At 39.2% G+C, this 12,703-nt stretch overlaps 2 protein-coding genes across 2 annotated transcripts; both read right to left on the bottom strand.

Moving 5' to 3' along the window:
- Positions 1 to 436: 436 nt before the first annotated feature.
- On the bottom strand, positions 437 to 2,245 carry LOC131650984 (uncharacterized). Its single transcript, XM_058920689.1, has 2 exons — positions 1,046 to 2,245; positions 437 to 895 (listed from the first exon to the last, which is right to left on the bottom strand). Exons 1-2 carry the CDS (start codon positions 2,243 to 2,245, stop codon positions 437 to 439), a joined length of 1,659 nt encoding a protein of 552 aa, XP_058776672.1.
- An 8,354-nt stretch (positions 2,246 to 10,599) lies between these two features.
- LOC131601449 (uncharacterized) lies at positions 10,600 to 12,325 on the bottom strand. Its single transcript, XM_058873263.1, has 2 exons — positions 11,990 to 12,325; positions 10,600 to 10,916 (listed from the first exon to the last, which is right to left on the bottom strand). The coding sequence occupies exons 1-2, from the start codon at positions 12,174 to 12,176 to the stop codon at positions 10,795 to 10,797; spliced, it is 309 nt and encodes a 102-aa protein (XP_058729246.1). The 5' UTR covers positions 12,177 to 12,325; the 3' UTR covers positions 10,600 to 10,794.
- Between the last annotated feature and the right edge of the window lie 378 nt (positions 12,326 to 12,703).

Genomic DNA, 12,703 nt, shown 5'->3' with positions numbered 1-12,703 from the left:
GGAGGGCAGCCTGATTCTGCTCAAATTGATCCATGATTCTCTCGTTGCTCCTGGTGCGGTAGGGATGTAAGAAAGTCAGCTTCGTCGTCGGAAAAGAGATCTGAGGATTGGAAGGGACCCCAATTAGAATCTGATAAAAACCTGTAAATGCAATATGCTATGAGTGCATGGGTGCATGTGTGCATGTTTTATTATTTTCAAGATTTTTTAGCTTTGTCTCAAACCAACAACACAAGATAACGGAGAAGATAATGAAGCAAACCCAAGATAAGCACAACCGAGATAAACAAACAGGACAAGGAAGCATAATCGATTAATTCCACAACCAAGTTTTTGAAGTACAAAATATTCTGCTCCCCATGAGCCAACAAATACAGAAATAAAATCAGGAATCCCATCCAACAAATCTGGTGGTGATTCTACAACAAATCAACATTCAAGCAGGATCTCCCATGTCCAAATGGCGAAGGGGGCTATCTCCAATGTTCTTATCGCTCCAAGTCTTCATTTCTTCAAAGAGCTTCTTGGTCTCAGCACGGGTGGGCCTCTTAATGATCTCTTGAATCAGCAGGTCTTTTCTGAAATGCATTGTTTCCATGTTGCGATTCTTCACCTCCCAATACCTAGCTTCCTCTTGAACTTGGACATTACTCTGGTCTTTTTCTCTTATCTGGCCCTTTAGATTTCGGATCTCTTCATAACACTTCTCTATGGTATTCTGGCGATCCAACAAGAGTTTGTCTGCTTTCTTTCGACGAGTCTTCTCTGAATTGGCCTTTTCAGTCTGAATCTGGAGTCTTTTAGTCAAATCTGCCAACTGAGTCTCGTAATGTTCCTTCAGCTTCTTCTCTTGAGTTTCAGTAGTTTTAGAATTCACAGTCATTCTTGGCCTCTTCTGAGAAGTATTTCCTCTAGCATACAATTCTTCAAGCTCTATTTCTCTCATTTTCAACTTATGAAGAGCGGAAAGCTTCTCTTGCCTATCAGTATTCATCTTAACTTGCATTGTTTCCATTTGTTCAGTCAATTTCCGATTCTGCTCAACAGTCTGATTATAACGAGGCATGGAGACAATGTTGGGTTGTGCGCCAACAGGAGGGTACAAAGGATCCTTAATAGGGAAAGGCATCCCTTGGGTATTAGCCACAGTTTCGACCCACTTAGTATAGTCTTCATAAGTCGCACAGTCCCTCTGACCAAAATGCTTCTTGTCTCTCCAACAAATATTATTCCAGGCTTGTACAGCTTCTGCCATCTGCCCATTGTCGGTGACCACATGATAGAAAATGTTCTCAGCTATCTCAGATTGCTCAGGAGGATTGATGAAAGCATATCCATAAGTTCTCCTAGCCAAGACGGGATTATAATTGATCCCACCTCTGACACCCATGAGGGGCACATTGTTGAACTTTCCACAACTCATGATAACCTCCTTGTCTTCCAAAGATCTGTTATACCACACAATGTCTTTGGCTCTAAGTCCCATAATCCTTTCAGCCCATTTAGAGGTGTGCCTTCTATCAACGAAAGCTCCACGTTCAGGCAAATGTGATCTGAACCAACGGTATAGCAAAGGAGAAAAACATCTAACCAAACCCTTCTTTTGACGGTTCTTTTGATGAACTGAATGATAAACATCCCCCAAGAGTGTAGGAACAGGATTCTGCAGAATGAACAAATGGATTGCACTCATGTCAACAAAATCAGGCACGTTCGGGAACATTAGGATACCATAGATACTTAGAGCCAGGATAGCCCTAAAAGTGTCCCATTCTTTCGCTTCAGCAGCATCACACCCTTTTTTGACCAGAAACTCCATATGAAAACCCTGAGATCTTCCTCTTTCGGAGAGATTTGCATCAACAACTGACTTGCTCAAATAAAGAGACTTGGAGATTTCAATAGAAGTGGGAGCCTCCATGGTGCTATAGTACGGAACTTCTCCCTTCTTGATCGGAACACCAAGGAAAAGAGAATATTCTTCCAATGTAGGAACCAGAAGGTAGTCAGGGAACGTGAAGCAACGGAGAGAAAGGTTGTAGAACTGAAGCAAGGTATGAACTCCTTCTTGCTCGTATTTGGTGAACGGCATCTTGAGAAGACTCAGAATATACCCATACTTTTCACGGAACCTGGTTGTTTCATCCGGCGTGATCTTCTTAACCAAACAGTCGAGAGAATCCAGATTCGGATTTAGAAATGTGTAGGAGATGTTGCGACTACCAGTCTTCAATGGAGGAGCCATGAGTTGGTCGGAGACAAAGCCAAATGTTCCTGAAAATAAATAAACATGCATGTTAAATGACATGGCGGAATGCATTTCACCGGGAGAATCCTAAAGTCCATTCGTAATTGCATATTTTCTTTTCTTTTTCTTTTTGTGAAGTAAAATATCCTCTTTTCTTTTCATTTTCTTTTTCTTTTCTTCTTATTTTTTGAAGTGGACTTTAGAATTCTCCTCAAATGAAGTGAGGTGGATGCAGTGACATGATGTGTCATGGTGCAATGTGGTGAGAGACTGAGTGCCTCTCGCAATTCTGAATATCTGAGTAACACTGGGTATGACAAGTTCAAAGTTTCGGCTTCAGATTGCAATGTGAAAATCCGGGTATGATGAAGGCTAGTATCCTGTCCCCCCCAAACTCACGAGTATGAATTCTAGACACGGACAGGTGGTCCCTAATGGTCACCAGGGTCTACAGTTCCCATGGGGTACAAAGTGTTTGAGGCAACAAGCGTGCCAGACACAGTGTTCCATGAAAGAACCTCGCCCAGTTGTGGTACCCCATATTGAACTCATCCATAGCAAGCGCTACGGTAGTCAACATGAGCATCCACGCTAATCCTATGTGTCACTTGGCCTGGGTAGTGGGCCTTTTACCTCATACAAACCCCCCACCTGCAAAACAGAACAGAAGACCCCAAGGAACACAGAATATAATCCATATGCATGATGTGCAAACAGAAATAAACATGATATGCAAGCAGAAAATAAACATGCAATCATATGTACAAAGTATAGACATAAAAACAAGTAAACACCCAGTAAATAAACAAACAAACGCAGGCTAGGATCGACTCACTAAGGATGGACCAGCAACAGGTCTAGCAACATCCCCAGCAGAGTCGCCAGCTGTCGCACGCTCGCGAAAAATGAACAGAGTCGCCACCAATATATTTATCCCATAAGGGAAAGGAATATCAGAAAACCTAACAAAGTAAGGAACAGGGTCTTGCGACCAGAGAATCAAGGTACGGGAGTCGGTTACGCAAGGGGAAGGTATTAGCACCCCTCGCGCCCATCGTACTCGATGGTATCCACCTATGTTTGTTTCTATCTAAAGGGTGTGTACTATGTCTATGTCTACATGCGAATGAATGCAAAAATAAATACGGGGAAAAGAAGGAATTATTTACAAGTGTGCTCGTTCAAGCCCCGCGACTTGATGCCTACGTATCCTTTTCAGGAATCAGAGCGCCGTAGTTCGGCTCCATATTTTTGTTTGTTTTTGTGTTTTTTAGTTGGGCGGCGTTAACGTTCGCGCTCTTGCACAAGGGGACAGCCTAGGATGCAATGGAGCGGAAATAACAGTGCCCTTAAGAAAGCGAGAGAAGAGAGAGAGAGAGAGTTTGAGTGTTTCGAGGAAATCCCTTAAGCAAGGGAAACTCGAGTTACTCTTTGGTTTGTGTTTTTTAAAGGTTGGGAACTTACGCCTGAATGGAACCCTTAAGCAAGGGAGCTCCAAGCACTCGAACATCCCTTAAGCAAGGGAAGTTACAAGCTTCCATTCCCTTTTTATTAGTCAAAGTATTTATTAGTCATTTTTTATGAGTTTTCTTGGTATTTTTTATGGGGATTTTATTCAAGTATTTTTATTAGTGTTTTATGGTTGTAAAAGAAAAAGAATGCAAAAAGGGAACTAGTCCTAATTTCTACATCTATGTTATCATGGTTTCTACCTAAGGTTAGGAATAAAAGAAGCATGAAAAATAAAGCGCTAAGTAGAATATTGCAAAGATAACATAAGAGCATAAAATCGAACAAGTCAAAAGCATAGCACAAAAGTGAATTAAAAGTACTATTATTTTTTTATATGGTTTTTATGAAGGAAATGAGTTATGCCAAAATCAACCTAAAATCTACTTATTTTTATGAGTTTTTATGTGGGAAAATTTAAATTGCAACAATTAAAAAGACTAAAAGAAATAGCCTTCAATTACTATTTTTTATGAACATTTTTATACGTCAAAAATTGTATTAAAGGTCTAAAACAATAGTAGAAAAATCAGCATTTTTATTACTAAAAGAAATAACAAAAACTAATTAAAATCTAAATTGTTAATGAAAAATAAAAGGAAACAGGGGGGTGAATACTGAAATTGATGGTGTGAGAAGAAATTGGGCGCTGGCCCATAGGTCTGGCCCAAAAGCAATTTTTGCAAAGTATAACTTGTTTTCAGAAAAATGGACAATGGGCCAAGGGGGTGTTATTAGCGAGAATAGCCCATAGTCATTGTCTTGGTCCAGTTTTACCAATTATCCAGCATTCAGAGAAGAAACAAAATTATTAATTAAATTGAAAAAAAGGGAGAGTGAATTAAAAGGAATCGGATGAGAATTAGGGTTAAATGACCGCCGTTTCACCTCCCACTCTCGAACGTTCCTCTCTCGTTCTCACCTCGCTCTCAGACTTCTCCCTCTCGCGAACGGCGCGCTATGGTGGCCTCTCCGGCGAGCGTTTTGAACGCCGCCGTGAGCAACTACTACCTCCTAATGTCCCCTTCGTTGCCTCACTCTCTCATCTCTCAATCAATCGTTTCAAAGAACTCAGAAATAAGCTTAAATCAAAAGGGGATTTTGAAACTCTAATCCGAAATTAACGCAATCAGGAGCTCAACGAGTGGAAACAAGGAGACGAAAATGGAAGACTGATGCAAACAGGGATTCGAAAGATTGAAGACTTACCTGAAAGGTGTGGAACTCTTCTATCGAGTGGCGAGATAAGTAAGCATCAATATTCTCTTTCCTCGCTCCTTCTTCTCTTTGAGTGTTCCTTTTTCGAATTTTTGTGAATCGCTGTCGTTGCGGTGAGACGAGTGTGAGCAACTGAACTGAGAATGGGGATGGTGGTTTAGCGTGAGCTTTATTGAAGTTCTAGTGATGAACTTCAATAGCTCTGAAAGTACGCGTGTGGTGAGGTGAGGTTAGTTGGGGGTAGCAATGAGAGCGTTTGAACTGAGGTTTCACAATCTTTCCTTCAAAGTCTGCAAGCGAGACAATGGTGAGGACTGATAGTGCTTAGGTGTCAGCTTATGGGTGGGTGGAGTTGGTTTTATAGGACAATGATTGGGCAATCATTAGGAATTTTTAGATGTGGGACTCAGGTTTACAACTTGCAATGAATTTTTCTGATTTTTGAGTGTGGGACCTTGTTTGCAGCTTGCAATGCCTTTTTCTGATTTTTGAGTGTGGGACCTTGTTTGCAGCTTGCAATGCCTTTTTCTGATTTTTGAGTGTGGGACCTTGTTTGCAGCTTGCAATGCCTTTTTCTGATTGTCTTTTTACATTGATGCAGTGCCATGGTTTTGAAGCATAACATGAATTCTATGGCTGGAAACTAAAGGGTATGGGGTTAATATGCAAGCTGCTAGTATGATTTCGATTGTGATGCTGTGAATGTATAATGCAGGGGTTAATTGTGTATGGTTGACTGGTTTTTTTATGCGTTGCAGGGACTGTTTTGCAGGGCTGCGTGTATTTGGTCAGTAGACTGTAGATGCAGGGTTAATTTCTAGAACTTATAGGTTAGAAATAGTTTGAGTTATGTACAAAAATGTTGCAGTGGATTTTTAAGTACTGAATTGGTTATCCCTTTCTTGTTTGATGCAGGGTGATGACTTTGATTATTTGGTTATGTGAATTAGCAGCAAGGTGTGTATATCCGATACGCGTAGAATTCTGAACTGTGCGTATTCCGGTTAAAAATGGGAAGTGTTAGAAATTGTTAGATATTTTCTCTTTGACCAGCTGTGTGAACATGAGTTTTTTTGTGTGTGCTGCAGGTTGCAGGTTTTGTTGGCAGCATACAGAGGTTTTGGATAATAGTCTAACTGCTGGCTTTTCTTTGTTTTCGATGCTGAACTGTGTATGGATGATGGCTCCACTGTCAGCCCTTTTTCTCTTGTTTGAATGAGAGTAGCAGCATGTCGAATCTGAACATGAATTTCAAGCCCTGAATGTCTCTTCCATTATTGTCGCAGGGACTGATTTTTGAATAGAGTTTGCATGGTGTTGATGTTTGATTATTGACTTTGACTGGATCATGTGCAGGGTTGGAATTATGCACTATGTCGTCTCTTGCGCTCACACGTATCAAAACCACACGGAATGGAGACATGAGGATGACAAGCCATGGAAGCTTGAAGAAGTATTAGCAACATGAAGCTGTCCAAGCATATGTTTAAGATCTTTTTCATTACTTCTCCTCTAGTTTTTTTTGTTGCAATTTGGTATTTCTTTTTGTGTAATTTGTAGTTTTTCCAATATACTGTGTAATGATGAAGTTGGGCTTTATAATGAACATGAATATTTGGCAATGGAATTTTGTAGTTGACTTGTAATTGACTTTTTCAAGTGATAAAGCGGTTTCCCTCATTTGGATTTAAATTTTCCGGTTTCTTGAATGAATATCATGAATGAATTTTTCAATATGACCTTTCATCTAGTCTTGAATAATAATGGCAATCTTACCATCTCCGATGAAATTTTGTCTTCGATCCGACCTTTTCCAAACCACCCGCATAGCAAGCAACGACTGATAACAATGCCTTGATCACAACATGGATATGTAACCTCATCTTTGCACCCTGACTTACACTTTGCAAATTAATCTTTGATTCCTCTTTTGTCTTGACAAAGTTTCTCCTTGAAGATAATATTGGAAGCATAGAGGAAAGCCTTGTCCTGAAGTATACAGTAACCATGAATCCAAACTCTGCGTTCACAGTCCAATGCTTTAAGAATCACAAGATGAATCAGTGTTATTTGATATGTACACCTCAAAATTGCCATGACACCCTAATAATTCCAGATCCTTGATTCCGATGCCAATCTTATTGATTAATGATGCATGATGTTATGTCGATGACCTAATGAAGTATGTACATGAATGCAAAACCTAAGCCAGTTAGAAATAAAATGGTAGGACAAATTTGGGGTATGACACTTGGATCTCCCTTGCTTAAGGATTCAATTCAGGCGTAAGTTCCCAACTTCTAAAAAACACAAACCAGAGAGTAACTCGAGTTTTCCTTGCTTAAGGGATTTCCTCGAAACGCTCAAAATCTCCCTCTCACCTCTTTCTCTTAAGGGCATTGTTATCTCCGCTCTATTGCATCCTAGGTCGATCCCTTATGCAAGAGCGCGAGCGTTAACTCCGCCCAACTAAAAAACACAAAAACAAACAAAAACTATGGAGCCGAACTACGGCGCTCTGATTCCTGAAAAGGATACGTAGGCATCAAGTCGCGGGGCTTGAACGAGCACACTTGTAAATATTTCCTTCTTTTCCCCGTACTTCTTTTTTGCATGCATTCACATATAGACATAGACATAGTACACACCCTTTAGATAGAAACAAACATAGGTGGATACCATCGAGTACGATGGGCGCGAGGGGTGCTAATACCTTCCCCTTGCGTAACCGACTCCCGTACCCTATTCTCTGGTCGCAAGACCCTGTTCCTTCCTTTGCTAGGTTTTCTGATATTCCTTTCCCTTATGGGATAAATATATTGGTGGCGACTCTGTTCATTTTTCGCGAGCGTGCGACACACCGGAGAGCGCAGCCGCGGTGATACTGTGTAAATAGCTCGTCACCCTCTGCCTCGGAAGTGGCCGCCGCCACCAGGTGGTGCTCGAAATAGCAGCTCAGTGTGGTGAACCGGATATGAGGCCCATTTGTCGTGATGCACTCGAAGTCGGCAACTTCGGGCTCCATACCCAAATAGAGCATCATCCACTCACTGGCCTCGACCCTCTGGATCCGGGAGTGGGTCAACAGTGGCCCCCTGATCGGCAGGTGGAGAAGACACTGCACATCATGCAAGGTGATCGTCATCTCCCCAACCAGCAAGTGGAAAGAAGACGTCTCCTTGTGTCAGCGCTCCACAAAGGCCCCCTGCATGTCGTGGCTGATGGTGGTGTACCCCGTCATGCAGAGCCCACTAAGCCCTGAACCTCTCACTGCGTCGTTAAACCACTCAGCAGTTGGTTTAAACAGACTGAAAATCTTCCGGGCGTGGTTCACCATTTTCAAAGGATCTCTCTCCTGTTACAAAAAAAACAAATAAAAGCATATGTTAAATAGACCGTTAAGAAAATATCGAATAAACGTCTAAATTATAAACGGTTAAATTATAAAAAATACCTCTCCCTCCCAGATACGCTGAGCGACGTGATCGTGGTAGCTAATCAGCACGGAAGTATCAAAGGACCCTCCCGGGTAGCTGTCCTCCCGCTCATCCTCCTCCTCGGGTGGAGGGTCAACATCCGGTACCCCTCCGCCTCGTGGTATGGCACTGCCACCTCCTCCTCCTCCTCCTCTCGCTGGCGGGAAGAAGATACCCGAGCCAGCCGACTCCTAGATCCAGATGTAGAGGTACCCTCTCCCACGTCCACGGGAACTCGCACACGTCGTCCCCGGCCCTGCCCCCGTCCCTGTGTCGACGCCAGCTGCGCCGCCGCCCGCTCGCGTCTAACCGACGCAGTCTGGGTCTCTCTACCCTGTCTGATGCGTGCTGGTTGGTTGCCTTACATGTTCCTGTAAACAATTGAAATCGATTAATATGCGAGACAGAAGAAAAAACTAAAAAAATTGCACTTCTGATACAATTCGGAAGTTCATTTCCGAAACTGGGAATGGAGGTGTTTTCGGAAATGAACTTCCGAAACACCCCTGCGCAGAACTTCTCTGCAACCTCCAATGGCAGACCCCAAAATCCTAAATCAAACCTATGTCTACACATTCTAAACATCCTAAATATCATTACAAACCTAACCTAATACATTTTTTTCTATTTGTAAACACCCTAATATAAATTTTAATCATAGATCTTAAAATCAAAATGCTTACCGATTGAATAGATTGGAGGACTTTTGAATGTAATAGAGCAAGTAGATGGAGCCTTTGATGTAGCTTGGAAGTGGTTTGCAGAAAAATCTCTTTGGGGTTGAGTTTGGAAGAAAATTAGGGTAAATGATTTGGGGGAGGGGGGTTGTTTTGCTTAATCTGCAAAACGCGCAGTATTTCAGAAATGAACTTCCGAAATGCTGTTTTCGGAAATGAACTTCCGAAATAAGACAATTTTTTTAAAAAAAAAAAGGCGCTTTCGGAGATGCATCTCCGAAAACACCTTTTTCTTGCATTTCAAAAATACATTTCCGAAGTCAGGGGTAGTTTGGGTTTTTCACCAGAGGTGCACTAGAAGGTTGGGAGGTGGCCAAAGAAATTTCCTTTCTTTTTCATGTAGTAGTCTTGCAAAACATTTATATAATTTTAGGAGAACTATTTCAACTTCTTTTCTTCAAGCACATTTTAGAAAAGATAGGAGAATCTTCTTGAGAATTTGTGAATCTTTCTATTCGATATGCCTTCATAGATGAATATATTGTGAAAACACTAATGTTGTCTATTATTATGAAAGAGAATAATCCAGCCAGCCCCAAGAATTTCAGAAATAAGTCAATGTAATGTCATTTTCAAGGTGATCATCAAAGTCTTAGTGAGATGAATTCATCTCTTCTTGAATGATATATTTAGTCATTTTCAAAGTTTTTTTATCCTTATGGTAACCTCCAAAACCAAGTCTTCTGAAATTGAATGTGAAGACTAACTGACTTGCAAATTTCTCCTCCAATGATGGTCAATGTTATGTGCTATTGACTGAGCTTTGTCAATAATCATCTTATTATCACTCTTCTTCTACAACATGGTCGTTTAAAAGCCATCGCATAATCACATAGTATCAAGGCTATTTAGTTGTTGACCCCAAAAATTTAGTTAGAGTTTCATGCATACAATTCATTACTTCTAAAGATTAATAGTCTAATCTATTGTGTTCCATACTTATTATGTATCATGTGTTTTGAGAAGTCAATCTCTATGTTGATTGGTTAATTAAGTATGAGAATCATTCTACTATGAGGTAAATACATAGTCTTCCCTATCATCTGACCTCTTATGAGCCATGTGCAAAATATCCATGCATTTAAACCTACTGCTGCGACTTCCTTAGCTCAACTAAAGGTGCACATTTAATCCTGATCGGGGAATATTATGCACATGCTGGAAGTTTCAATATGCAGTAGCAGTATGCAGGTTTTTATGCATTCAATTCAAAGACATGAAGTTGTACTTGACCCATACCCTATGAGTTTCTTGAACTTTAACAACTAACAAAAGAAAGTAAGCGAAAAAAGAAAGGAAAAAACTCTTAAAAGTTAAAACCATGCTTCTATTATTCATCACAGCATTTGCTAAAGGTAACGGGAGATAGGGTGGATTCCATAAAAGAAGTTTGACTATAAAGCAGTAAAAATATTTCAAAGCAGGAAGATTGATTCTTCATTCTATAGAACAATATAAATTCTTAGTAGCTGTAAATATATTTGTTCAGAGCATTTGTAGTCCATGTAAATATATATTAGATGTAAGGCAAAACAAATAAACAAAAGAGCAACAAAAAAAGTGAAAACCATAGAAGATCTATACACAAGGATGCTACTTGAGAAGACTATACAGGAGGTATGTTAGAGAAAGAGAACCCTTTGTATCCTTTGTAAGCATAATATGCAATCCGCGTATAGTAGAAGCCCGGTATGAACAAGATCGATCCCAGTATTGCAAAGAAAAGACCTATAGATCATTCAATAAAAAAAATCAAAAACAACAACAAAACCCAAAATACTTGCTATTAATCATATGCTCGGGTAAAATTATAGTGCAATTATTCTCATGTTACTCGGAAAATAGAGTAAGAGCTACACAAGATAAATTTTTCTACAAACACTTCTAAAACCAAAAGGTGAATGATACTAAACTAAATTAAATAGTGTTGTCCATGGTGGAGAGCCAAAATTCTGCCATACTAGAAGCTATGCGGCATCGGTATAGCAGATTATGGCGGAAAAACCAGCAATATCAGGTGATATTTACCATTGCAGCGAGCCCAAAAACTGCCACGTATACCCACCATAGCGCCACAATTGCGGATATTTGATAACACTGATAGACAATAAGTAATTTAAGTTTTCTAGCTACTCTCAACCTATGCCTTGTTTGGACATACCACAACTTAATTCAACACTTAACATGAGGAGGACTTATCATATGATTGCTAATGTATAAACTATTTATATAACAAAAGACAAGACAGAGAGTGGAGATGTTTTCGTAGAAACTATAAACTATTTGAAAAATGTTATGAAAATAAGCTAAAATCAGCTTAAAAACATGATATAAGTTGTTTACACAATTTCTCCTAAACCTATGAAACACTGACACTCAAAACACAGCACCAATACTGACAGAACACTGTAATAATTTTAAAAAAAATTAATAAATTAAACGTAATTACATATGTTTTTTTCAAAGGTGTAAGTGCTAGTGAGCCCTAAAAAGTCTTACAAGTGATTTTGCGAATGTATAAGCTCAAATTAAAAAGTTAATTAAGATTCTTGTTAAAATCTTCTTTATATAACATTCTCCAAAACTACCTACAAATAATCAGAAATTCTTCCTAAGCTTAGAACAAACAATTATTTCCATTCCAAACAAGTCCTAACACAATATCAAAATCCTTTAAATTCCCCTTTTCATCCTTAAGCATCCCTAATTTCTAATAAGAAACAACAACAAGATATAACTTGTTCAATCAATTATGAAACAAAATAACAATTCAGAATCAGAAAAAAGAGAACGGTCGTTACCGTGAGCGGTGTCGCCGCCGACGTGATGATACGCCATGAGAGAACCGATGATGATCCCTAGGGTTCCGAAGACGAGAAGAGCAATGGCGAGACCGATCTCCTTGATCGGCGGTTTGTTATTCGCCGTGTAAGATGTCTCCATCATCATGTCTTCATCGGAAATCGAGAACGCGTGATCTACGTACATTTTTCTTACTTGTTCCACTCTCTGTCTCCTTCAAGTTGTTGCAGATTCAGCTGAATTTGTTTAGATGAACAGCACGAGTTACGTGTGTCGATTGGTTTTGGTGTTTTCTTTTGCTTTGTGACTTTGTCTTCAAGGTTCACTTTCTAGAATTTGTAAGCTATTGGATATATTCGGTTTCTTTATCAATTTTTTATTTAGTAGTAGAACATTTCAATTCAACAAAGTTCTGCTTATTATTAAATGTTTTTAATTTTAAAATGTAAATTAAAAATTAAAATATAGTCCACCTCTTTTATAAAATAACTAATAAATCACCCGTACGTACATTTAGTTGATATTATATTATATATATATATATATATATATATATATATATATATATATATATATATATATATATATATATATAAATAATTTGTTTAGATATTTATAATATTAAATGATAAATATAATTATATAAAGAATAACAATATTCATGCATTTGCATATGTTAGAATAATTTTGTATGGTGGTTTTATACTCAAATG

This window comes from Vicia villosa, linkage group LG1 (genome assembly GCF_029867415.1).
Source record: "Vicia villosa cultivar HV-30 ecotype Madison, WI linkage group LG1, Vvil1.0, whole genome shotgun sequence".
Classification (NCBI taxonomy): domain Eukaryota; kingdom Viridiplantae; phylum Streptophyta; class Magnoliopsida; order Fabales; family Fabaceae; genus Vicia; species Vicia villosa.
The sequence above is the reverse complement of the archived record's forward strand: the minus strand, read 5'-3'. Positions and strand labels throughout refer to the sequence as shown.

Bases quoted from the DNA above. Each gene is read 5' to 3' on its own strand.
- LOC131650984 (XM_058920689.1), bottom strand. From the start codon at position 2,245: ATGGCTCCTCCATTGAAGACTGGTAGTCGCAACATCTCCTACACATTT. The intron at 896-1,045 runs GTTGAGCAGAAT...AATACTTCTCAG, and splicing joins TGCCTCGTTATAATCAGACT to AAGAGGCCAAGAATGACTGT.
- LOC131601449 (XM_058873263.1), bottom strand. From the start codon at position 12,176: ATGTACGTAGATCACGCGTTCTCGATTTCCGATGAAGACATGATGATG. The intron at 10,917-11,989 runs GTAACGACCGTT...AATGATCTATAG, and splicing joins CGGCGGCGACACCGCTCACG to GTCTTTTCTTTGCAATACTG.